A 27,238-nucleotide genomic window follows, 5' to 3' on the forward strand; every position below is an offset into this window, starting at 1 on the left:
GTTCTTGGGGTGGAACTCTGTTCCTCCTAAGAAGCATCAGCTCTCTCTCTTACGTGCCTAACACAGTGGTCTGCTCTCATGTCTACTGAACGATCCTACTGAGCTCACTATTTTTGTTGTATGTGCATGAGTTAAGGAAATTAAACTCACAGTTGGAGTTTACTTACAAACTCCATTACTCACAGAAGGACGTATTTTCTTATGGGGTGGTAAACATCAAATAATTACTACATCTACGCACTCAGCACAGTGCCTGGTGAGTGTTAGGTGTGCATCAGCTATTGATTCTGTTCCCTTACTTCCTCTGAAAGCCTTAATATCTCTTTTTTTAAAATTTATTTATTTATTTATTAATTTCAGAGAGGATGGAAGGAGAGATAGATAGAAACATCAATGATGAGAGAGAATCATTGATTGGCTGCCTCCTACACGTTGGGATCGAGCCCGCAACCCAGGCATGTGCCCTTGACTGGAATCGAACCTGGGACTCTTTGGTCCGCAGGTCGACGCCACTGAGCCAAACCGGCTAGGGCCCTTAATATGTCTTGATATTGATTTTGAAGGAGTCTTATTTGCACAGTAAATACTTTCTGATTCACCTAAAACAGCAACCTGAATGCTGTGCCTTCTGCCTGATGACTGACTTACCAGGATGACGCTGACTGTTCACGTTGCGAACAGGCAGACTCCTTAAAGGGAACAAACACTCAAGGTGTCTCACTGCTTCACACTCCTCCGAGCCCTTGTAGAGGCATAATGGAAAACCACCGTGTGGCAATCAGAGTTTACATGTCAGATATTATTGTGTTTGTTCTGACTGTTCCACCGGCCAGCCGTTCCCTGCCTCCCCCTCTCCTCATGCCTCCCTCTTCCCTGAAGCACAGTATTGAAACGAGACCAATTAATAACTCTACAGTAGCCTCTAAGTGTCCACGTGCAAGGGAGAGTCACACGTCTCTCACTCCAAGTCAAAGGCTAAGGATGAGTAAGCTTAGTGAGGAAGGCATGTCCAAAGCCAAGACGGCCACAGGCTAGGCCTCCGGCCCCAGACAGCTGAGTTGTGAAAGCAAAGGAAAAGTTCTTGAAGGAAATTAGAAGTGTTACTCCAGCGAACACACAAATGATAAGAAAGCAGAACTGCCTAATTGGTGATAGGGAGGAAACTGTAATGGTCTGGATAGGATAAACCAGCCACAACCTAATTAAGGCAAAGCCTAATCCAGAGCCAGGCCCCAACTCCCGTCAGTTCTAAGGTGAGGAAGCGGCAGAAGCAAGTCTGAAGCTGGTGGAGGCTGGGTCATGCGGTTTAAGGAAAGACGCCGTCTCCACAACACAAAAGGGCAGGTGAAGCAGCGGGTGCTGATGCAGAAGCTGCAGCAAGTCAGCTAGGGAGCCAGCCAAGATCATGAAGGAGGTGGCCACACGCGACAACAGGCTGCAGTGAGAGAACAGTGACATTGGAAGCAGATGCCACTGGGACTTTCAGAGCTGGACAGGAAAGGTCATTGCCTGGCTTCAAAGTGTCAAAGGACAGGCTGACTCTCTCGTTAGGGGCTAATGCAGCTGTGACTTTCAGGTGAAGCCTGTGCACGTTCACCATTCTGAAAGTCCCGGGCACTGAAGGACGATGCTAAATCTACTCTGCCGGGCTCTGAAAATGGAACAGCACATCTCTTTACAACATGGCTTACTAAATATTTTAAGCCTACTGTTGAGGCCTACTGCTCAGTAGAAAAGATTACTTTCAAAACATTACTGTTTATTAATAATCAATGTAAGACCCTCCAAAAAAAATGACTCACTGTAGGCTCAGACTATGGTAGCATTTTTTTTAAACAATAAAGTATTTGTAAATTAAGATATGTGCATTGTGGTTTTTAGACATAATGCTATCGCATATTTAATAGGCTACAGTATAAACAAAACTTTTATAGGCACTGGGCAATCAAAAAAATGTGACTCACTTATTGTGCTGATCTCGAACCAAACTGTAATATCTGTGAGATACGCCTGTGTATGAAAGTTTTCCTACTTACCTACAGCTGAAACTAATTTCACCAAGGGAAGGGAATTTTATATGGGAAACATTTTTACCTTTTGAATAATATTCTAATAGATTATAGGGGCACAAAAATCAAAGACTAAACAAATTCCCTAAACTGGAAACACACACACACACAAACACACACACAAATAAACAAACAAATAAAAAACTCATAGCCAGACAAACAAAACTCCTAAAAGAATTACAAGAAATAAGATCACTATTAAAGAAAATTTTGCAAGTAAGAGCACTGGTATGCAGGTAGGAATTAAAAGGGGCATTATTTATATTAAAATACAATTTAATTTAATATTGTAAAACCACCTTAATAAAATCATACTTTCCTAGCTATGTAAAACATTAAAATTAAGAATACTATTTTAGTGAAAAAATAATTTATTATATAGAAAGCTGATTAAAATACACATAATATATGTCCAATAAACTAATTTAAGTGCATATACACTTAATTTTTAAATACACTTTAAAAGCTGTTACGCACAGTTCCATAGCCCAGGTGGTCAATTTCTTCTCAAAGGTGCAAAACACGGGAAAGACATGGAATTCAAAAGGAACCTAAAATACCATAAAAATTAATTGAAAGCAGTAATGAGTATAAAAGTTCATTAGTTAAAAATAAATAAAAGCTAAAATATTTGTATTTAGAAAATTAGTGAATCATGTCAGTACAACATTTTATTTGTCTAAAAACAACTTATAAAGAAAGTGATTTACAACATTAAAAAATATAGCATTTAACTCCCTATAGGGGGAAAAAAGTAATTTCAATATCTATAATTTTTTGCACTCTTAGGATGATAGTGATTATCAACAGATTTTTGAATTGTTTCCACAGGACTAAGAATAGCAGGATTTGCAAGAAGGAAATGTAGAGGCACCAACCAACCTTTATTTTCCTACCTCGGAAGGTAGATGGGTAGGTGACATTAGGTACCTAACCATTTTAATCTCACAAAGTCGTATCCAAACTAGTCAGTCCTTATAACTATACTAAGGGAAGGAATATTTTCAAATTAGATTCTTCGTCGATTCCCAGAGATTTGATTTATTAGTTCTGGGACCCAGTTCAGGAATGTCAGTCTAAAAATCCTTCCTAGGTGGTTCTCAACTTTGGTTACAGGTTAGAGTCAAAACTTTGGAAGGTCTAAAAAAATCCCATAATCTATGTTGCACACCTGATCAATAAGTCAAAACTCTGGGAGAGGAACCAAGGCATCAGTAGATTTTTTTAGTGTGTCTTTTTTTAAAATCAATACATTAAAAGTCTCCTAGGTTATTTCAATGTGCAGTCAAGTCTGAGACCCAGTTCTGAGTAATCCTGGTCATGAACTAGTCTGGAAACCACTGTTCTGACATATCCACCGGACTGTTTCTCTCCATTTAAGGTGCTACCCTGAGTCAACATTCTGTCTTCCACCTGATACACTTTTCTTCTTCTTTAAGAGGAAAAAGAAATTCCTACTTGCTGTCTGTCCCAAAGGAAATTTCAATAACACTTCTGAAGCGACCAGCCAACTGGCCAGCAACTATGATGCGCACTGACCACCGGGGGCAGACGCTCAATGCAGGAGCTGCTAAGCTGCAGTCACTTGGCAGCAGTGGTTCTCCGGTGATGGACCCGGAACCAGAGAGGAGGGAGCCCGGTTCTGGGGTGAGTCATCCGAGAACCGCCCTCTCGCAATCTGGGACCCCTCGGGGGATGCTGGAGAGCCAGTTTTGGCCTGATCCCCGCAGGCCAGGCCGAGGGACCCCACCGGTGCACGAATCCGTGCACTAGGCCTCTAGTATGTCATAAAACAGAACACATGTTACTGAATTTGGTCTAGAAATTACATAAATGAAGAAAAAGGGCTAAATTCTGTATTAAAGTAAATGCATACATTCTACAAGTAAATAAATTGACCTGATTCACTAACTTTCCCTGAAAAAATTACGTAACCTAAAGGAAAGTCTAGAAAATTTAGCAGCACATCTAAACAAACCCATATAAGATTTGTTCAATCAACACTGATATTTAGAAATATTTCTTTTAAGTTGCAAAAAGTATTGCTTATTCTGGACCAATGGGTGGGAGGGACAAAACATTTCTAAGAAAAACAAAAAACAAAAGTACTGCCCCAAAAGGATACGAGAAAGGATACGCTTTGCATGACAGTATTACAGCGGTATTTACGCAGGAATGCTTCTAAAGAAGAACAGCGGGATGCAGTTTAATTTCTTCTCATTTCCACATGAAGTTTACATATAAATGATTTTTTAAAAACACACACTATATATTGTTTCTTGTTAACTGTTCCACTAAGGCATTTGTAGGACTTCTGACTACACCACTATAGATGTTTTAAGACAAAATTCAAATATTTAAGGTATCCCATAAAAGGAATAAACATGAAGCAAAATTTTCTCTAAGTTAAATAATTTTTTCAGCTTAACAACAGTAATTTTGACTCATTTACTTCATCTTTTTCCAGTGTACAAAGGCAGAAATATTTTAAATAAAATAAAAAAGGATATATTTCCATTCATTTTTCTTTCATCAATGTAACACAACTTTAAAGTTGGAAATGTAATTCTACCATTTTTAATAATAAAATTACTTGAGTGTGCATTAGAATTACATATTTGAAAAACAAAGATTTCATTCCACAAGACATGTATATATTTCTCTGAAGTGTTCAATTAGTAATTATAATGCAAATGCTCAGGCCCACCAAGGATGACTGATTTGTCCTGGCTTGGCCCATACACCCCGTCACAGAAAAACTGGGGGGCAGGAGGGGGAAGAGAGCTGCTTCCTGGTTTCCAAGGTCCCCACCCCAGACCTCCTGGACAGAAACTCTGGCAATCTGACACACTCCCCTTTATAAAACCCATTTTCCAAGGATGACTTTTATATACAAATAGGCTTTATTCTGCAATTATAACTTTGAAGTTGAATGAGAATTAACTGCACAGTTAGACAGAGACAGGGATGGACAGATGGATGCATGGAGCTAAGGGCTTTCACTGGAGTTACTGCTCGACCAGCTCCGAGTGGTAGGCAGGGGTGACGGGCGGGGAAACCAGAGGACCCTCCTCCATAAGAGTTTGTGGCAGAATCTCAAAAAGTCTTCTCCTTCCACCTATTCATACCCACACTTACCTTTACCAATTTGTATCACTTTCTTTTTCCTTCTTTGGAATCTTGTTTTGGTCTAGCAGATCGAGCGAATTGCTAATATTTAAACATTAAGGTTTCCTTTACAAACATGGAAGCAATCTTTTCTAATTATCAAGAACTTTCTAATTCAGGGTAGAAGCAGAGTTTTTGAATTTATCTTTTATATTTATTTTTATACTCTCAGGCATCTGTTAAATATGTTTTATCTACCTGCTGTCCACGATTTGGGGGAGAAGTAAAAAATGTACCTTTTCTCTCCAGTCAGTATCTTCCACACCTAGACCTTTCTCTATCCCGCTGATTAATAACTTGCAAACTATATTCACTACTAAAAGCAGGGTGATTAATAAATGGCATATTCTGTTTATTAAAATTCTTAAATGCAAATATGAATTACAGTATGATAAGATATAAGATAAAACTACAATGAACTGTATCTCTTTAATGACCCTAAAGGAATTTCGGGGGACTGCAGGCTCAGGCTCAGCGTGCACACACTGTTGGGCTGTGTAAGAGATAGGTTTAGCCTTGGCTACGTTTTAATAACCTCATGCTGCTGAGGTTCCTTCATTTCCAATAATAATCTAAACAACACTCATCTCTCTCAGCTAAGTACGTCTGTGATTGAGTACCTTCAGTTAGAATGTCAGTTGTTAAGTCTTCTAAAGGTTGATAAAAATTAGTTTCAACTATACTCTTCTAAAAACTAGTGTTTGGAACAGACAGGTTAAAAGGATACAACCACCATAGGTTTTCCAAAAAGAACATATCCGTTAGCTTCCTTCAAGGCCTTTGCTGCTGCTTTCTCATTCGGGAGCCCAATGAAGGCCTGTCCTTTCATGCGGCCCTCCTTCATCAGGCGGATGTCAAACCTGGAGGTCAGAAGAACCATGGTGACCAAATGAATGGAATTTGCTATTTCAGTGCGAAAACAACTATACAACCTCATTAGCACATCGATTCCTCAGGCTTCCTAACACTGTATTTTGTAGTCAGTTCTAAAATTGATTCTATGAGTAGACAGAAGTTTGAGGATGCACTTACATATATTTTTTAGCTATCTTAAATGTATTCATGTGATTTTAAAATTATCTTACTAGCAATTATGAAGCACATTTCTTAATAAGGTGTTATATCGTATCTCTATTTTTTAAAAATTCCATGCAACCAATTAAATACTATTACTCAAGAGACAAAAAACAACTATCTGACCAAGAACAGAAGGGCTGATCATGACCCCAGAAAAAGAACAGGATTTCAGAGCAGGAAGAGATGTTACTAATCACCGAGTCAAAACCACGGATGCCCACGGAGACTGTGGTTTCTTCACTGTTGTTATACTGAGCTCAAGCCAGAGCTTGGAATACGAAGCAGATGTGTTATTCCTAGTGTAGAGTTCCACTCTTCAATAGTGTATTTTTTTTTAACATTTTGGACACAAAGCTATATTGGAGACTCCTTAGAAAAAGCAGATTATAACTTGTAACTAAAGTACTGCTTGCCATTTAGAGAGTCTATAGGACTAGGAAAATCATATAAAGCATAAAAAAATGCAGTGAGATTTTAAAATTCACATGACTAAGTCCCATGGGGAACAATTATTAATCTGTCATTTTGTCGGGTACAACTTTCTCCATATAGAATTATTTTCCCCATGAAACTCTAATTGCAGGCAATCCTGGAAATAGAAGGAAAGAATGTATACACACATTTGTACATATCGATGTACATAAAGTATTTACTTATTTATGTTTCTTACCATCATGATTTAAAGGCAGCAACAAGAAAAAGGACCGGCAAGAAAACCTTCTGATATTCTAATAAGAAAAGGCATCGGGGACTAATGCATATAATGGAGAATGTTAAGACCTGTGCATACCTATCTAAAAAGGTACACAAGGCCAGACCAGACTTGAAAAGTGCTGGTTGCTCAAGAAGTTTAAAACAAAATTAACTAGTTGAGAAGTCTCTCTCCTCACCTCTTCTGCTTCTAGTTTACATGGCCAACACAACAGTCTTATGTACTTAGAAGCCAACTATTATGGAATTTCAAAGAATAAAATTCTAACTGCAAACATTAGCTTTTATGTCATTTACAAAGCATATCCCTCCGAGACGCTCTCATAGGAGCCTTGCTTGACTCAGTCCAGTTCAGAGAAGTGACTGCCAGGGGGAGAGTGAGAAACGGCCTGACGCTGTGGGCCACCGGGCGAGGCACCGACCATGGTTTCCAGGGGGACTGGGCACCAGCAGCTCGGCCCATCCCTGAGCTCCTAGGAACGCAAACCCACAGGCCCCGCCTCCGTCTGGAAACCCAGACTCCCTCCAGGTGGTTCCTATGCAGGTGAGCCTCTGCTTTGGGACCCGCGTTTCTGATGAGGCTGTTTCTCTAAGTACATTTTACTAGAACTCGGCCACCAATAGTTTTATGTATTGTTTGTGGCCGCTTTCATGCTCCGAACGCAGCCCTGAGCTGCTGCTACCGGGACCACGTGGCCTGCACTGAGGTGAAACCACTGGATGTTTATGACCTGCCCATCTGCTAAGAAGCCTGCTGACTCCGCTTCTCACTAAAGGACAAGCGCTGGGATGAACCAGGGTTACTTCCTACCAGGTGAAAAGAAAACTCTGAGAATATGACGGCCACTTACATTATCCGTTGTGTTTCTGATGAAAAGTCAACATATCTTCCAAAAATAAATTTAAGGTCCTAGAATTTCAATAAGGAAAGGAAAAAAAAAATGTAAGGAAGTCCAGCCAAAAAAATAAATAGTAAAATAAACTTTATTTACAAAATTTGACTTACCTTTTCTTGAACATGTTTAGCTAAATTCTTTACATAAATCCTACAGTTTGGTTCACCAGGTTCGTAACTTCTGAAAACCGAAAGCGTTTCCATTTCTTATTTAAAAACAAAACAAGGAAGTAAAGTTAAGATATTTTACATCAATGTTAAAGCCTCAGAGGGAGCAAGGCTGGTCCACGTCCTGGAATTACCTTCTCGAGAGATCCGGCCCTTCTCCAGCTCCCGCCTGGAGATGCACTCGGACGGCGTCTCGTCAGAGTCTTCCTTACTCTCCTCGGCGACGCTCGGGTTAGGTTTGGGGAAGATCTTTCCAAATCCTACAGTGGACGCATCACCTTGGGCAGCAGGTAAATCTAAGGGTTAAGGTCAACAGGAGCCATTAAGAATCCCTCCTTTCAAGGCCGTCTGTTTTCCACTTTGAATTGTCAGGACGTCTTTGACACTAAGCCCTCTGGTGTTTTTTCGGACTTTAGAACAGGCAGGCAAAGTCTGCTTGTCAAGGTTCAAATAGTAAGTATTTCAGGGCTTGCAGGAGTACGCAGGGTCTTCATAAGGCACAGAAACCTGTACTAAGAGAAATGGCGCCTGCAGGCATCTACGCACAAGATGGTCACACTGCTGTTTCCTAACCAACTGCGATTATACCAACAGAACCACCGCACATCACACTTCACGAGCCACGAAAAAATAAGTCAGCGTAAGAACCCTTCTAGCGCATTTCCAGTGCAGACGTCAGTACAAGCCAGACTCCAGTGCACCCTGCAGTCCATTACTCGCAACAGGCAATGTGACATTCCCATCGGCAGCACCAGTGCTGATTATATAAAAAAGGTGACACTGGACAGTATCCCATGGTACCGAGGAAGCCCTGAGGGCACAGTTTACATATAGTTCACAAATACTAAGACAGAAACGTTGCGTATAGAATATAATTCTAACACAAACGCTGACTGAGAAACATGTTTACATCGCATTTAAAGAATTATGCTAAGCGAATAAGCCAGTCAGAGAAAGATAAATATCACATGATCTCACTCATTTGTGGATATAATGAACAACATAAACTGATGAACAAAAACAGATCCAGAGACAGAGAAGCATTGATCAGACGTCAAACCTCAGAGGGAAGGTAGGGGAGGGTGGGAGTTAGAGGGAGAGATCAACCAAAGGACTTGTATGCATGCATATAAGCCTAACCAATGAACAGACACCAGGGGGGTGAGGGCATGAGTGTGTGTCGGGGGGGGGAGGGGGGGGGTGAGGGGGTAATGGGGGGGATAAGGACACATATGTAATACCTTAATCAATAAAGAAAACAAATAAAATAAAGAACATTTACTTTAAATTCCTTTAAAAAGGTGAAAGAATTTAAAAAAATACAAAAAGAAATTAACTCATAGACAGACAACAGTATGGTGATTACCAGAGGGAAACAGAGATGGGGGGAGGTAGGAGAGAGTAAAGGAGGGACACGTGTGGAAGGAGACCTGACCTGGGATGGTGAACCGTATACAGATGATATATTATAGAACTGTGCCCCTGAAACCTATATAATTGTATTAACCAATGGCTCCCCAGTAAATGCAGTAAAAAAATAAAGAGCATTCCTTTATACAGAATAGAAAAAAAAAAAACTAGAACGTGCTTACCCGGATTTTGTTCTTCAAAATCATCTTCCTTTTCTAATTCTTTCTTAAATGCAGCCGGCATGTCGGTGGATATATGGAACTCAATCTTTTTATTCCCGACCGGCTGTGGTTGATCGAATACATCCGACGGGGACAGCACCGGGTGTGCACTGCAGTTCACAAACAATCACAGCTTTACTTTGCAACCACAAAGAATGTCCCTGGGAAAACACTATTTTGTGTTTACTGTACTTTTAAAAAGCTAACACTGACAAAGCACGCACCACTACAGGCATTTCACAAAGTAACACTTCCATTAACTACTTCGGTAAACCCTGACACATGTTCTGCTGTAAGTCCTATTAAGGTCCTAGTTTAGACAGATCGCAGAGTCCCACAGCCAGTGACAGGGACAGTACGTGAGGACTATTAATTAAAAATGGGGGAAAAGATCATTTTAACAAATGCCTTTCTCAATTTATGAAGTTATGAGCTTAAGGGAAGTTGACATAGTAGAAAAGTTCCATGAAATTAAAATTGCAATTAAGAGTAATTTAATCTGATTAAGATATTGAAATACATAGAACTCCATGGCAAACAGACATCTCTGCCACAACTATATTTTAAAAATGTGAGTTCCGCAAGCAGACTAGCACCTACAGAACCCTTGTTCCATAATCCAAAACAGAACTACCTGTGAGAGACGGGCGCAGGTGTGGTCAGCATGTCCTTTATTTTCCGCCTTTTTCTCACATGGCGCTGTCTTGTTGCTTTTGGTCTTTTGGGCTGAAGATTTGCCAGTTCCATTAGTTTGGCCATTCTGCCTTGGAGAAGGGAAAGGCAAAAATTATTTCCGTACACCAAAAGGTTGCCAGTTCGATTCCTGGTTGGGGCAAGTACAGGAGGCAACTAACTGATCGATGTTTCTCTCTCACATCAATGTTTCTCTCTCTCTCTCTCTCTCTCTCTCCCCCCTCCCTCCCTTGCTCTTGCTCCCTCCCTCCATCCATCCCCCCGCCCCTTCTTCTCTCTAAAAAAAAATTTTAAAAATCAATGAACATGTCCTTGGGTGAGACTTAAGTAGTGTATAACTACTATATGCTTGAGGGGTTGGTGCTGGGGATAAACACATTCTAATGTCCCCAAGTTACCAAGAATTAGAGTAAAATTCAGAAGAGCAAGAGAATCTCCTCTCATGGAATGTGTCTCTGCGAATCTAAACCAGCATGATATGACGTCACGGACCTCTGTCGGTCTTCCTCGTCGCTGCTTTCATACTCGGACTCTTTACTAGATAAGTCCTCGTCCTCGTCCGGCAACGGCGGTTCCTCCGGGGGCCGAGGAGACACAGGTGGGAGAGGGGCGTGTAAGGGCACATAGTCTTCATACTAAACAACAACAACAAAACCAATGATGTTTCCAGAACACATAAACCACTCCATTCGATGCATGACTCTCATCTCTGTAGCTCATGATATTCCGACACACTCCACACACACGGAGGGACCCCTGTGTGGCAGATGGCGAGCTGAGCAAACACGTGCTTCTTCCTGGGCACCTGGCACACACCTTTAAGAATCTCTACCTAAAGGTGTATACTAAAGTAACCAAGTATTTCCAAACTTCCCTGGCAGTTAGAGTTCACCAGGAAAATGTTTTGGCCAATGAAGGGTTGGCATGAAAACCTTCCACACATGAAATTCTCTTCCTTCTTGCTTGGCAGGCTGCATGGCAAAGCCCTCACCAACCTGGGAACACGCGCAGCGGGGACCGAGGGCTGTTGAATGACTCAGTAGGGCAGAGCATCATGCTGCACCATTTTTGGAATGAACTTGACATGAGCAAGAAGTAGCTTAGATTGCGTCAAGTGACTAAGACTTGAGTTTATTTGTTAACTGCAGTTGGCATAATCTTAATATCCTTGCACTGAGCCAGGCACTGTGGTGGCGGGAAAATTTTCTACTTAAATGTCAGCACTGAAAATAATTTCTCATTGAGGTTATCTGAAAAAGGACTGTGGCAAAATAACAACCAGAATAATTCCACAGCACACAAAGCCTGTTACCTGAATTCCTGATAAATGTGCATAGCAAACTCTAATGAAAGCATTAGCAACCTTTCTTCTGCAAAGAAAGCTCTATATGCCACAGGGGGTGAGATAAGGAAGTGAGATAAGGAAGTCGGCTCCAGGTAATTATCCTACGGGGCAGGCTGCTCTGGGTATATGGGCTAACAGCTTTGCATTCTCCACATGACCCTTATCTCCATCACAGTGACTCTGTACCTGCTCCTTAGTTTCAGGGCACAGGAGAGGCCAAGGGCATCTGTAGCATTTAGTCTCAATAATCCCACCCCTGCAGGAGCATTTTTGAATCTTGAAAATTCTAAGAGCTTTCTTACCATGGGAGGTCGTGCAGTGATTGGTCCAAAAGGTGTGGGCAAATTCATTTTATTCATAAGATGAAGCACCTTAAATGGTAAAGCATTTAGAACCGCTTAGTAAAATGGTGATCAGCTCACGTTTTATGTACTTAAAAACTCTGCGATGACACTACTGATGAATGTGGTGCAGAGGCCGGCAGACCTCTCACCTTCATGACCCCCGGACAGGCTGGAACAAGCCCTGGTGTATCTCAGGTTAGCCTTCCTAAATTTTTGTCAGTTCTGCAAACGTTATTCTCATTATTACAATACAAAACCTTCTGACATGCTATTTCTCCCTTGATTATTGTAAAATTAGGAAACAGAGAAGTAAAATAACAAAGTCAACATTATCTACATTCTGTACTTCAGAAAGTATCCTATTACTATCAATACTTTCAAACCTTTGCCAAGGGGTCAACTATGTCCTTGCCGTTAAGAAAGAATCTCTATTTAAAGGTGTATGCTATTGTAGCCAAGAATTACCAGAAATTGCATTTCCCAAATTACCTTGTGTTTATTAGTATTAATACTAAACATAATGGGCTGCTTATGCTGTAGTTTATAAAAGCCTGTACTTGGAGGCAGTAATATTTCATTACCATTTGAAATGGACAGAATGTCTGTGACGCACCCCAGCCCCCAACTCACATGCTGAATCCTGACCCCCAATGTGCAGGTATTAGGAGGTGGGGGGAAGGGATGGGGCTTTGGAAGTAATTAGGTCATATGCCAGGCCATCTGCCACCTGAAGAGGGCCCTCCCCAGAACCCCACCTCGCTGGCACCCTGATCTCGAACTTCCAGACGTGAGAAATCATTTTCTGTTTTTAAGCCGCCTACTCTGTGGCATAGTTACAGCAGACTGCACCGATTATGACATCTGTCAGCTACTGTAATATCACTGCATGGCGGAATGAGTCTAATTAGTATTATGTGGAAAACTCTGAGAACTGGCATGGAAAATAAAACGCCAGGTTCCTCATGCATTTCCTGTGGGGAAAGCTGGTTTTACCCTACGCACCTGGACATAGAACTTGGGCACACTTGCCAGGGCGTTTACTATGTTGGCGAGGATTGTGCTGGACGGCGGGGGGTACATGTACTTGAGGCAGGAATCCAGAGGAAACGTCAGCCTAGAAAAAATATTTAAAATACTCATTGTGTTCCACTGAGTTTCATATCAAGAACTCGTTTTAGATAATCTGGTAACAAAAAGAACCGATCCAATAATTCAGGAGTCTAGGATTGCTGGGGCCTAATAGACCCAAACCAGCCCATTTAGGAAGAAAGCTGCCTTCTGGCTGCATTACAGGAAAATGAGACTTTTCTTATCAGACCTTATCTCGTAGCTCTGAACATTCTAATGGAACCAAATTCAGTGACCAGTTCTTATAGCTTAAAATGTTTAATGGACAGACTAAAAATAGACATGACCAAATATCCCTTTTGAATAAATTATCTGATTTACAATACACACACACACACAGAACAACAAAATACAAAGAAAAAGCACTAACCCATGGTTTGGTGCAATTCCATTTTCTATAGTCAAACAACCAAGTTCTTTCTTTTCTTTATCATCTTCCACAGGCTCATCAGACCTAGGACACACAGAATCAAAGTTGATCTTAACTTTAGAAATAGAGTGAAAAAGTACATACAGAAAGAAAATTATCTTTTCACACATGGCATTATGAAAACTGTTCCATAATAAATAAAATGTTCAAATACTGTCCATGACATGCAACATTTCATTTAATCTTCACTGAAACCCTAGGAAGACGTTGTGGTAAATCTCACTGAAGACTGAAAACCCCTGACATTTACATGGTGTACAACAGTGATGCTCCAATTTCTATAATTGCATTGCTCTCCTCCCCCAATTTCTAACTTAGCAGACCGGTTAAGGCCCCAAAACCTGTATGCCAGTCAAGATCCTAGAGGAAGCAGCTGGTCCAGGGACTACTAGTCTTCGAGAACCACTGGGGTAAAGCTTATTTGTAAAGGTTATATAACTTACAAAGAGCTATAACTAGAAAGCAAATACTAGTCTTCGATTGCAAAAGCCATACCTATGCATGACACCCACGGTCTGTAATACAACAGACTTTATGCTAATTACCTTCCCTCCACTTAAAGGTGAATGTTGTTAAGGGAACTCTCTTCCCACTTCACGTTAATTCCTAATATTAAATCAACTCCTAATGCATGACTAGAAACAAAAATACGTTGCTTTAATGTACTACATTCAATCAGAGAAACGTATCAATGTGAGGAAAACCCAACTGTCTACGCACCTTTTCTTTTTGTCTGTGCCTGAAGGGGGGCATGGGGAATGGACTTCATCTTGCTCTTTTGCAAATTCAACAACTAAAGTGTGACCTAGAAGTTTCAGCTGGTGGAGTCTTGTCAGTGCCTTCAGTTGGAGGAGAAGAATAAGAAATTGGATAACTGCACCAACAGTGATTTATTAGAGATCATCTGCATTCACACATGTCCTTTGTTAATGCTGTTACCACTTCTTTGGCTATTTCTTACCCATTTCTAATTTCACGCTGCCCAGCCTTTCTTACTGGCTCCTATCACTTAGCAAAATTAAAATCTGATTAAATCCAGCACATAGTTAATCTACTGTTCTTAGATCCCCATACCTAACCTCTGGGTGAGATCTGCCAACTGACAGTCAAAGGTAGCCTGTGGAGCCAAATCTTGAAATGCAAACCCTTTTGCTTTTTAAAACTATAGTTTATGTGTTATTTTTGAACCAAGACTGGATAATTGTTAACTTTGATAGTAAAGAAAAAGTCCCACCTTTACAGCTGCTTTTTCATTAGGGAAAGTAGCAAACGCTGTATGTTTCTGAAAAAGAATTAAGGCACAAAAATTATTTCGAATATAATTTCAGGTCTTCATAAGGAAGTCTGATATTTTACCAGTTAGTAGTGATTTGACATTAATAAATCTTGGAGAAGAATGAAAAAATCAAGATCATTTTAACTGATTACTGCTAATTTCACACACACACACACACACACACACACACATCCGTCAAACAGTTCAACAGATCAAAAGTTTAAAAACTTCTACTATACCCAAACGACTATCCTTAAACTATCCAAAAATATAAAATATCTGCTATTTTATAATACATATAAAGATCTTAAACTTTATACACCCAAATGCAGAGTTTAAAAATGTTCATAAGAAAGAAAATTCCTTGAGTGCATGTTTCCTGTGGGCTTTATCTTTGTAATAAGGGTTCAAAGGAAGAACTCTATGTTTATATAAATTACATTAAGTCCAAAGAAAATAAACTATTATGCCAAGAAAGAGTTCTTGCCTAAAGCATTCAAAGTTGCTTTAGTAAATTGTTACTTTTGTCTAATCTGATCCAAGATGACTTGATTAAATGCACTTAAACTGAACCACTTAGAATATTCGTATCTGCTGGTCCACAGCAGGTCCTGGAACAGTGAATGTCATTTTGTTCAAAGTCCGCTCCTTCTAAGTTGATGAGCTGCCTCGGGAACTTGATTACCTCTTGTTTCCATCAATCAGCCTGTAGTAAAATCAGGTTCCTTGTACGTCCTTTTGCTTAAAGTTGCAGAATCTATCGATGATATTGAGGACTTCCTGTACCTGACACTTGGACCAAACTGGTCTTTTTTCACTAATCCTCAACCCTGGCTGCGTATCAGAATCCTAGGGGCCCTGCAGCTCCACGGGTGACTTGCCCCAAAGACCACCTTGCGGAAACTTAACAGCTCCTTCCTCTTCTAATGCAGACAAGTCCAGCTAAAACGTCGTCAGGTATAAAAGAAACGAAATAGGAATTCTGTAACTAGTTCTCTCCAATCTACTATTGCAGTTTCTCCTCTCTGTTCATGGACTGTCTTATGAGTGGCTTGTAAATGAACCAACATTTTTTTTTTAAGTCCTTCTTCCCTGTTTCCGAGAGCACGGAACCTGGGAGGAACACCCCCATCTTCCGAGGCGTTTGGGGACCCCGGGATGGGTACACTAACTAAGCCGCGTCCCCTCCTTCAGCCTCGTCTTCCCCACCTCCCAGTCCCGCGGCGCTGTCACGGATCCAGGCTTCCGCCCATCAAAGCGCCGCGGGACCCGCGGGAGATCGGGATGGGAGAGAGGGGAGCCCCGCGCCGCAAGCGCCTCTCCCCACGCGAGCGCCTTACCAGTCGCCCCTTATCGGACAGGACGCGCACGGACTGCGCCCCGAAATACTTAAGCAAGTCCTCTTTCTCCTCCGCGGTCAGCTCGGCCGGCAGGTGCCTCACGAGGAGGGTTCGGTCGCCCCGCGGCGGGGACAGCGAAGCGGAACTCGGGCATCCTCTGGCCGCGGGCAGCGGCTGCTCGGGGGCCGCCATGGGCCCCGGAGAAGGACCGACAGGGACGCGGAGCGGACACCGCAGTGAAACGCAAGCTGGGATCAATGGGTAAGTTTTCCGCCTCGCGCGAAGGATTCTGGTAGCACGGAAATGCCGCGAGAGGTGGTCGCCTTCTCGCGAGACGCTCGCGAGAGTGACACTTTGGAGGGCGGTTCCTGGGACTGGAGGGCGTGGTTCTGCAGTGATTGGAAAGGAACGTGGTTAGGATTCCAGGCGGCTGCGGAAGGTATTAAAAACGGAAATGTGCCCGAGAGAGTGTGAGGATTTAAAAAGTTGTCAAAGAAGGAACAGAGAGGCAATACCTCAACTGAGCTGAGGAAGGAGGAGGGAAGCCCGACAGGAGGAGTCTGATGCGCATGTGCGGGCGGGGAGCGGGCCCGGGCGCCGGCAGGGGCGTGGCGCCTGCGCAGTCGGCCGCGCTGGCGGGCTTCCCGCTCCTGCCAGGAGGAGAGGAGGCTGCAGGGTGCGCTTGTGGGTGTGGGTTTACTGTCCGGATAGGATACCTCGGAGACAGCAAGTTCTTTTTGCAACTCAGCGAGGTCCACGCAGGCAGGAGAACTCGGTGTAAGGAGCAAAGGGTCGAAACACACGTGTTTTGTCTTCTGGGTCACTGTGCACACAGCAGCCCGGTGGGCGCTCAGGCCCGGCTCATTTCTTGACTAATTCACGCTTCACTCCTGCATTCACCTTGTGCAGCAGTGAAGCAGAGCTCTCTACTCCTGCTTGAAGACACTCGGGTGTTCTTGTTTCTGTTCACTTAGACACGCGGCAAATGCACCCCCTTAATGATTATCTTCATCCAAAGGGGTCCTTGGGGGTCCTTGCCTTTAAGCTCCCGTATACCTCTTCCTCTGGTACCACACGGTTTCCTGTGTATTCCGGTTATTTGTAAGTTTGATTTGATTCGTGCACTTAATCATTATCCACCTGGAATGTTGCCGTAGCCCTCCAATGGGTCTCCTTACTCCCACTGCACACACCCTGCAGTCTGCTCTCCCTCACTGTACCTAGTGCGATTTTAAAAAATACTTTTATTGATTTCAGAGAGGAAGGGAGAGAGCGAGCTAGAAACATCATTGATCAGCTGCCTCCTGCAAGCCCCCTACTGGGAATGGAGCCCAAATCCCTGGCATGTGCCCTGATTGGGAATCTAACCGTGACCTCCTGGTCCACAGGTCGATGCTCAACCGTTGAGCCACACAGGCCAGACGTCCAGTCTTATCTTTATCTTGCTTGCATGTATCAGGGTTTCCGTTTTGCATTCAGAGGCAGTTAAAAGCACAGCTTTGGGATATGGGTGATGTTTGTCTTCCCCACTAGATTTTAAGGAACCGTGTTATTTTCTCCCACCATTGTAGCTCCAGACCCCAGTGCGTAACAGGCACTCTAAATTGTTGTTGAAAATAAATTTTTTAAAAAGAATGGTTTAAGTCGAGGTAACAATGCATGCCTGTGTGTGCACTGAAGTCAGCTGCATATTCTCAGTTATCAGTCACGGTCACTAGATGGCAAGCTTGTCCCAGGCAAGGCAAATGCTGCTTTAAGCCCCCAGGAACTGAAGATGGGGAAGTGTCATATACTAGACAGTGCATGGTTTTTAGGCTGGTAGAACTGGACCGGAGGGCCGGAACAAAAGCATGGATGGAGTGTTTGTGTGAACTAATATAAATTCAAAGTAAACATCATTACATAAAAGGGTACAGTCTTTTTTTTTTTTAGTTTTATTCATTTCAAACGGGCAGGATCCGGCCCAAGGGCCGTAGTTTGCCCACGGCTGTACTAGACAGTGCATGGTTTTTAGGCTGGTAGAATGATAGGAAGATGGAAGTTTAATCAAAAATAAGAATTGCCTATTTTTATTCTTCATTCCATCATGTGCTCTGCTCTTCTGACTAGCTCATCTTTCATTTGATTTATTTATTTTTATTTTATTTTTTAAGGTTTTAACCGGCCACACACAGACACTGGCTGAACGTGGCCCGGCTGCTGTGACAGCCGGGTGAGGCCCGTTAGGATTCTGAGTCACAAGTGAATCCGTTGCCTGCATGTCTGTGGGGAAAGAGCAATGTGTCCCTTCTCGAGGCTGCTCCCCAGGTGTCCCGCTCACCCCCAGGACAGGCCCGAGACCTGGCTAAGGGCACCTATGGGCACTTCTGTCCTTGGTGTTCTGTTCAATAGAGATCAAATCCTGGACACATTAACCCCAAAGCCGGCAAGAGGGGTACATAACTGGACGTGCTGAAGTTTCAACTCTTCCATTTCTAGAAATTTCTTGTTTACTTAAGGACCAATTGATGCCATTTTCCCTTTCTCTGGACATTCTTTCCAAATGGAAAAAGCCAAAGAAAGCCACACACATCCGTATTTGCTGAGCTCTTAAGATCCCTTCAGCATCCAAACTGCAACCAAACTCAAACCAGCCGCGCTTGTCAGTGTTTGATTTCAAAATTCCGGAGCCTGAGGCTCCATGCGGTCCTTGTGGGCAGGAACCACCAGCCAGCGCTTCCAGAGAAAACGTTTGCTGGCTCCTCGACCCGGTCAGAGGCCCCAGGACCTGGTACAGGACCTGGTCAGAGGTTGCAGCTGCCCCCTGAGCACAGTCTCAGGCAGAGCCCAGAGCACACAGAAGACTGGGTGGAGGTCAGTGGGCATCCTCTACATATGATACATCTAGCATTTCTCTCATTCTACTGATACCTTGTTACAATGTTCATAATTTCCCATTGAAACACAGTGCTCAGAAAGGTCTCTTACAGGATTATTATTAACCAGAGTTTTCTTACTCCTTTCAACCATAGACCTTTACCTGCTGGTTCCAAAATCTACCATGATTATGGCTGGAGCATGAGCTACATTCTATCTTATGCCCTCTATCCTTTATTCTTGAGCAAAAACTTTGTCTTTTTTTTTCTTCTTCTTCTAATTATTGCTCACTTATATGGGTGTGAGGCACGTGCCATTTTCATTCTCTTCTAGCTCGCAATGTGTGCCATTTTGAGAAAAGAAACTGCTATTGTGCCTGTTTAATTGCACCTTTTTTAGCAACATTGCCAACAGGCACCTGGTATAAAAGAAAGAAATGGAAGTGTTGAAGAGCCTACAAATGAGATAACCTCTAAATGACCGAAGTTTGAGGCTTTTGAAAATTAATTTTATAAATACCAATCAATTGAAATTGATTAAATGTGTGTATATGCTTCTTATTAATCAAAAGGCCTGTGAAAGTATTTTTTTCTCTACTTTTAGCAAAAAGGAGGGAGTAGCATAAGGTTGCTTCTATCTGTGAAGTTTTCAAAAGCTTTTACCTATTTTTAGATAGTTTTAGCCAGATTGTATATTACAGTGTATTAAGTCAGAGAAAATACCTGTTTCGTAAGATCAACAACAAATTGTTGTCTTCTAGGTAATCTGCATGGTACATCTAAACAATAGAAGTCTGACATTTGGTCAATATTTGTTTCCCAAAGTAATGATTTTGGTCAGTACAATTATTTAGCGATACCTCAATTATCTAGAATTAAGCAAACTGGCAACCTAGCTCATGTAAAATAAAGTCTACCCCCCTATCAAAGAAATATGCAAAAATCTCTGAACATTCAGACCGGTAACTTGCTCTACCGTCCCGTTTCTCAGCCATGGGGTTTGCATTGAGCCACCTCTGTTTACTTCAGGGCTAGACTCATTGACTGGAAGCCATCACGGTCCAGCCACTGACCTTGTTTCATGGGAGCAGCAGACAGTCCAATGAAAGCCGCTGTGATCGGCTGGGCTCGTCAAGGCTGGGCTTGGTGATATGGGGCCCTGCGTGGCTTGGAAACAGCGAGGCGTGTTGTTAACGAGGAGTGTGGCCCCAGAACAGGGCCTCCACCAGGAGCGGAGCCTGAACGTTGGCCCTGGGGCAGGCTGGTTTCTCTCCTGACACGCAGCTCCCCCACCGGCTCCTGTAGTCGGCCAGGCTCCCTCCCTTCAGACACCCACCTTCTTTGCATTTCCGCCAGTAGCTACCAAAAGAATCCCAACTCATGGATCTAGTTTATTCTTAGATGATCTCTTTGGTTCTTTATGCAGGTACCTATTTTTGATTTATGAACAATTCTAAGAGCCTCCATTGTGTAGTTTTGCAGCGAAGAGTAGAGAAATGAAAAGTTGAAGGTAAAGATGGGCAGCCCACCGCCGTTCAGTTGGTGGGTGCATGTTCTTAGCCTGTCAGAATGAAGACCCCTGGGGATAACGGACCACAGCCTCCTTTTTGTGCCTTTGTCCCCAGTTTCTAGGGTGATTTCTTGTGCATTATAACCCCTGTTAGTAAGGGCATTATAACTTACAGGAGAACAATCTGGATTATTGTTTCTTAGAAAAAATGGATAAATGAAGAAAAGCATATTTATGTTTAAGATATTAAGTTACAGCCACAGCCAGTGTGGCTCAGTTGGTTGAGTGCAGTCCCGTGCACCTAAAGGTTGCCAGTTCCATTCCTGGCCAGGGCACATGCCCAGGTGGCCCGTTCAGTCCCTGGGCTGGGGGCGTGGGGGAGACAACCAATGATGTTTCTCTCTCCCTCCCTCACTCTCTCCCTCCTTCTCTCCCTCCCATTTATGCCCATCTGTATATATATATATATCTATATCTAAATATAGATATAGATATATATATACACACATAGGCATAAATGGTTGAAGAAAAACTCATTATTCTGTGATCTTGAGAAATCGCTTCACTTCTCTGAAACTCACCTGTAAAATAATTATAATATCAAGCTCAAGAATTTCTGTGAGGATTTAATGACATAATATATGTAAAGTGCCTGTAAGAGCTCAATGAATGCTAGCTGCTATTATTGTAATGAGTGATCAACTTTGTCATAATTAAATAATGTTTGATTATTATCATGTTGTTGTAACTTTTAAATTTTGTTGAAAGCTCAGTATTGCAGTTAAATTTGACAATAATCCAGTCAAGTTCAGATTTACATATTTCATTAAGTAATCACTTATCAGATTTTCATATCATGTTTCAATTTAAGACTATCACTGGCAGACACTTTCATAGGATGCTGACAGCGAGGACGCTGAAAAATCCTCACTGGCTTATCTAACTATTAATTCTTTATAGCAGATTAGGTACATTGGAGAAGAATTAGAATTAGCAGTATCAGTCATGAGGCTCCAGAACATTGTAATAATGGAAGAGTGAGAAAGCGAATTATTGAGAGTCTTTACTTCTGCTAAGTTAAAATCAAGGAGAGTCTGAACAGTGTCTCCTTTTTTTCAAAGTTAATCCAAACGAATCTAGTTGCCTGTGACGTAAAGCCAATCCTTGCTGGCAGAGCTGTAATGTGTGACCACAAGAGCTGATGGATGGCTGCAGTACTAACGGGTTTTAAGCTGTGAATTACACTACCTACGCTTTCCTCTAACTATGTTCTTCATGTACACAGTGCACACAATCACACACGTTCATATCTAATTGTTAACTCACATTTAGATATATGGTCAACTCTGCTGGTTACTTATGCCCATCATCCATTCCCCTCCTCCTTATGGTACCAGACACCAGGTCATGTAGACTAGAGCAGGGGTGGAGATTAGGGGTGGAGGGGGGTGGAGATGAATGCCTTGCACATGCTCTATCCAGCAGAGCAGACGTGATGGAGGCAGGAATGGGCATCTGACAGGTCTCTCCCGGGTAGTGACTTGTTGTGCCCAATTCTGTTCCTCACGAGTGTATCCTTCCAGCCCAATGTTAAAAGTTGCATTACGGTTGATTGCAATTAAGAAAGGGTCTGATGATTGATTTTATGTATCAATTTGGCTGGGCTGTGGTGCCCAGCTCTGTGACCACATATTATTCTAGATGTGTCTGTGAGGGTGTTTTGGGTTGAAATTAACATTTAAATTTGAGTCAAGCTGCTTGCCCTTCCTGTTGTAGGTGGGCCTCCTCTAACTAGTTGAAGGCCTGAGTAGAAGAAAAGACATGGAATTCTGAAGCAGAGGCCTTCACCGGCTCCCCCCTGGTCTCCGGCCGGCCAGCCCACCCTGCAGATTTTGGACTTGCCAGCCTCCACCACCAGGTAAGCAAATTTCTGAAAATAAATCTGTGTACACACACAACCTATTGGTTCTGGTTCCCTGGAGAACCCTGGCAAATACAAGGGCATAGCTAGCATAGCTACTCCATGAAGTGTCTGTTCATGGAGAACTTCTGTTCCACATGAAAGTAAAACGGTGATGATGATGATGATGATGATGATGCTAATTGCAATGTATATCGACACAAATTATAATTCACATTATTTAAAGCCTCACAGTGTTCCATTGTCCTGAAGCGACCGTCTGTCTTGGCCCCTATATGTTACTCATTAATTTATTTATCACACAAAACGATTGTGTACAGTGAACTAGTTCAACCGTAAATCGGATGATTTACCATGACAAGTAAACAGGAGTGTTTACCCGGTGAGCTTCCCCTTAGGTTTGGTCTGCAACCAGTGCAGAAGGCTCCCTTGTACTCATGAATGGGTTCAGTGAAGCTCGCCAGCGCACCTGCCAAAATGCCTTCAAAACGTTCCTTTCACAGAACCCAAAAAGTTAAAAGTGTTCAAATATGTGAATTCCAAGTGCTGAGGGAACAAGCGCAGACCTTGTGTTAACCCGTGTTTATATGAAGTGGGAATGCACGTCACTGAGGCTGAATTGTATGAGAGGACTGGGGACCCAGCCACGATTTGGGGGCAAGGTGTTTAGATAAAGCACCACTCAAGTAAGGAAATGTCTTTCATGGTGTTGTGTGTGTGCTTTTTAATTCAATAAAATACCTCTCTAAGTTTACCTTTTTTTGGGGGGGAGGAGATGCTTTTATAATACACGAAGGAAAATGAAATGATGATGATGATGATGATAGCTGCTTTCAAACTTGTGGCTCAAAAATGAACATTCTTGCCCTAGCCTGTTTTGCTCAGTGGATAGAGCATGGGCCTGCAGACCGAAGGGTCCTGGATTCGATTCTGGTCAAGGGCACGTACCTCAGTTGCAGGCTCCTCCCTGGCACAGGGCCTGGTCAAGGTGCGTGCAGAAGGCAACCAATCGGTGTGTTTCTCTCACATCGATGTTTCTCTCTGTCTTTCCCTCTCTCTCCCACTCTCTCTAAAAATCAATGGGAAAATATCCTTAAGCGAGGATTAAAAAAAAATAGAAAGTTCTTCAAGCTTCAGATGGAAGTCCACTGGAGGTGGGACAGACTAAGAGAATCTTTTCCCAAAGGCTTGGGCCCTCCATGTTGATACCCATCTGACTTTTTGCCTCGGGAGATGCCTCTCCCACGTTAGAGCCCATCCACTCCCACGTCTTCAGGGTTTCGTTTCACAAACCAATCATCATTTCTGTCCTTGGAGGTTCACTTTAACCCTCTTCACCATCTCCTTGACTTCAGAGCACAAATGTGTAGACATGACTTCTGCCTTGAAAACGCCCTGCCTTAGTTCCATGAGCCTCCATCAGCCTTCACTAACCGTGTCCTCTCTTTTCAAGGCCCCATCCTTCAGTGCCATTTGCTTGAGGTTTTTAACACAGCGCACACCAGCTCTCAGCCCTCATGTCTATACCCTTTATTTATGACTGCCCAGCCAGCTGCTGAATGCTTGGCGGCTTACATCATCAAAGTGTCTGTGGGTTGGCAGTTGGCGAGGCTCAGCGGGGCCTCCTGTGGCTGAGAGTCATCTCAGCACTCGCTGAGGGCAGACGGTCTAAGGCTGCCGTAAGAAACCGGCTTCGAACAACACACATCTGTTATCTCACCATCTCGGAGGTCAGAAGCCTGGGTGGGCCCCGCTAGTTTCTCTCCTCGACCTTCCACGAGGTGGACATCAATGTGCTGGCTTTTATGGGGAGGCTCCAGGAAAAAGGCACCTGGAGCTCATTCAGGTGGGGTTGGCAGAGGCTAGTTCCTCGGGGGTGTAGGACGGAGGCCCTCGTTTCCTTGCTGGGGGTGCCCTCAGCTCCTTGAGGCATCTTCCTTCTACAGTGAGAGCCTGCGTCGCGCTCAGCCCTTCTCATGCCTGATTGCTCTGGCTAGGATAACTTCTTTTTTATCCCACATTGTAGGAGTTTATTGTTCAAAGTAATAGTTTTTTACCAACAAACTGTATCTTATTATTTTCAAGAGATGCTGTTTAGTTTATTAGGAACTATTTAGAGATCTTAAACATATTCTTAAGTTGCCAAGTTCTCCTTAAGCGTAGGCCTACAGAGGGCAGACAGAAGGTGGCATTCAGGGTTAGGGTTCTGTTAGCCGCATGGCATGAACTGGGATAGAGTCAAGGAATAGAGGGTAGTGACATGAGAGCGGGTCAAGTACTGGGCCTTGGACAGGGAACATAAAGAGATGGCTGTGAACTTCAGGCCCCGTGAGGTAAAAGATAACGGAAGGGGATGGAAGGATGAGAGATTGACGTCAGAAAGTTGTAGTATATTCACTTCTAGTTTTCAGGTGCTCATTGGGACATCTAGTGTAACTGGAAGAAAGTAACTAAAACTAGGAAGTCTAGTTACTGGATTGATTATTTTTGACTGACTTGAGTCAGAGAGAGTTTTACCTTGAAAATCCAAAATGGTAAATGTAGCTTAAGCAACATGAAAACATTTCCCAGTTTATTTGTATAGAATTCTCCAATTTAATGCTGCAAAGAGGCATTTTCTCTTTGATGGCCTTACCAGAGTATATCGTCTTTAAAAAAAAACAATGAATTAATAACAGGTTAATGGAAGTACCTAACCTATTCCTATAAAGCAGCGGTTCTCAACCTGTGGGTCGAGACCCCTTTGGCGGTCGAGCGACCCTTTCACAGGGGTCGCCTAAGACTATCCTGCATATTAGATACTTACATTACGATTCATAACAGTAGCAACATTACAGTTAGGAAGTAGCAATGAAAATAATTTTATGGTTGGGTCACAACATGAGGAACTGTATTTAAAGAGCCAGAAGGTTGAGAACCACTGCATAAAGACTTTTCACAGCTCCTCATTTGCATCGTTGGCTTAAAAGGAAGTTCTTGGTGAATGAGGGAAAATGCTGTCAGTGCTTGGAGGTAAGATAGAGTCATTCTTTTATATCCGCTTTCATGTTTACACACTTTTCAGGAAAAGAAGCTTTTATAATGCTTTCTTCCTCATTTTCCTGTACATAAAGATTGACATTAACATGCATTTTAGTTTGTTCTGCTTCTAAGCCATTAAAGTTCCTTAATTCTTTAAAAAAAAAAAAATCAGCTAAGAACTTGCCAGCTATCACTTAGTTTTTAAATAAGAGTACACAGATATTTATGAGACCAGTAGATTATTGTGGAATTTTAAAGATTCAAACTATAAATTGGCATCGAGGGTCTAATATAGTTTAAACTTAATATAATAATTATACCCCTTTTCCTCACGGAATAAACCTTTGCCTGCTGAGCCACCTATGCTATTGCTCTAGCTGACCACTAGAGATCAGTATTGGCAGACAAATGAAAGCCTTTTGGCATTACAGGTTAATACAGTTCAATCTTAAATTCTGTCTGCCCCAAATCACTAGAAAGACCATGGCGCTACTTCCTATAACAACATTATAACACTGTAACACAAACTTTAAACCAGAATATAAGTGATAAAAGTAGGCATCGCCACTGGGATGAGTCAGCCAAATCATGTAATTTAAGATTTCCCCCCATCTGCTGGATGCTATATGCATTGTTCAGGCATCAGCTGTAAATCCTCACACAGCAGCCTCGAGACTAGGAAAGAGATGCCATATGTCATTCTCAGCACCTCGCTCTGTCCCACTAGGAATCTGACTTTCGGGTCGGCCCTGGTCATTTGCTCTCCAGGCACAAATGGGCCAAATGTCTGCGTAAAGAGGAGCCTGGCGTAGGCCCGGAGGAAGTCCCAATCCACCAAGTGAACTGGCTGTCCCAGCCAATAGGAAAGACTTTGGGACGGAAGTCAAAGAACCAAGTGGTCCACTGACCATAGGTTTTCTTTCCTAAGAGTCTTTTGCGTTTCTGTATCAACTCATGGGGGAAAAAACACACAACAACAACAACAACAAAAAACCTTTCTCCGGGACTACAGTTTAATAAAACTTCAAGTCTGTCATCATCGTGCGAGCACATGGGCCTGGCTTTTCCATGGGCGACATGTCTGGGATAATAAGGCAGAGCCCCAGCGCCCAGACCAGCCACCCCGCAGATGAGTCAGGACACCTTCACTAGGTCCATTCATTGCCCGGCCCTAGTGGGAGTTCCCAGCACAGCCTGCCAATGAGAAGTTGGTAATGCGGACTCTGCTTTGGGGAATTGGGTAAGACTGCCAGGACTCATTCCTGAACTTTAGCAGCCACAAAAGAGTATTTTTCTGTCGTCTGTAACCGATTCAAAACCAGGTCTCCAAAGGACAAGCTGGCTTTTGTGCCCATCTTCCCTGACGTCCAACGACTAGAAATGTTACGACTTCGGGTTTTCAGCAAGATCGCAGGAAACATTGGACGAAAGGGGAGGAAAGAAAACAAATGTCATCTTTTGACTGGAGTAGCCTGTTCTCACCATTTGCTCATTTTAGAAGATTCTCTTTGGAAAATTATTACGTGCTAATTCGCCACAAGTTAATGGTGCGTTCCTGTTAAATGAGGGATTAAATCGGTGATGTATCAAGAATCATAAAAAAAGATTGCCCAAATCTTTAGATGTTGAATACAAAAGCAATTCATGCCAGTTCAT

At 42.7% G+C, this 27,238-nt stretch overlaps 1 protein-coding gene across 4 annotated transcripts; it reads right to left on the reverse strand.

Moving 5' to 3' along the window:
- Positions 1-2,452: 2,452 nt before the first annotated feature.
- Positions 2,453-16,559, reverse strand: RNPC3 (RNA binding region (RNP1, RRM) containing 3). Of its 4 annotated transcripts, none has more exons than XM_006100545.3 (15): positions 16,276-16,559; positions 14,894-14,941; positions 14,380-14,498; positions 13,600-13,683; positions 13,104-13,215; positions 12,060-12,128; positions 10,905-11,047; positions 10,354-10,479; positions 9,681-9,829; positions 8,223-8,384; positions 8,032-8,126; positions 7,877-7,935; positions 5,965-6,097; positions 5,208-5,279; positions 2,453-2,620 (listed from the first exon to the last, which is right to left on the reverse strand). In XM_006100545.3, exons 1-14 carry the CDS (start codon positions 16,465-16,467, stop codon positions 5,223-5,225), a joined length of 1,548 nt encoding a protein of 515 aa, XP_006100607.1. In that variant the 5' UTR covers positions 16,468-16,559; the 3' UTR covers positions 2,453-2,620; positions 5,208-5,222. The 4 variants fall into 4 exon arrangements, with proteins under 4 accessions (XP_006100607.1, XP_023619874.1, XP_023619875.1 ...); XM_006100544.3 differs by lacking the exon at positions 2,453-2,620 and adding an exon at positions 3,751-4,250; XM_023764106.1 differs by lacking the exon at positions 12,060-12,128.
- Positions 16,560-27,238: the final 10,679 nt, after the last annotated feature.

This window comes from Myotis lucifugus, unplaced genomic scaffold (genome assembly GCF_000147115.1).
Source record: "Myotis lucifugus unplaced genomic scaffold, Myoluc2.0 scaffold_317, whole genome shotgun sequence".
In the NCBI taxonomy this organism is placed as follows: Eukaryota; Metazoa; Chordata; class Mammalia; order Chiroptera; family Vespertilionidae; genus Myotis; species Myotis lucifugus.

Excerpts from the sequence above, each read along its gene's own strand:
- RNPC3 (XM_006100545.3), bottom strand. The coding sequence starts at position 16,467 with ATGGCGGCCCCCGAGCAGCCGCTGCCCGCGGCCAGAGGATGCCCGAGT. Across the intron at positions 14,499-14,893 it reads ATGAAAAAGCAGCTGTAAAG|GCACTGACAAGACTCCACCA; the intron begins GTGGGACTTTTT and ends CTCCAACTGAAG. Across the intron at positions 10,480-10,904 it reads GACGAGGAAGACCGACAGAG|AATGGCCAAACTAATGGAAC; the intron begins GTCCGTGACGTC and ends TCTCCAAGGCAG.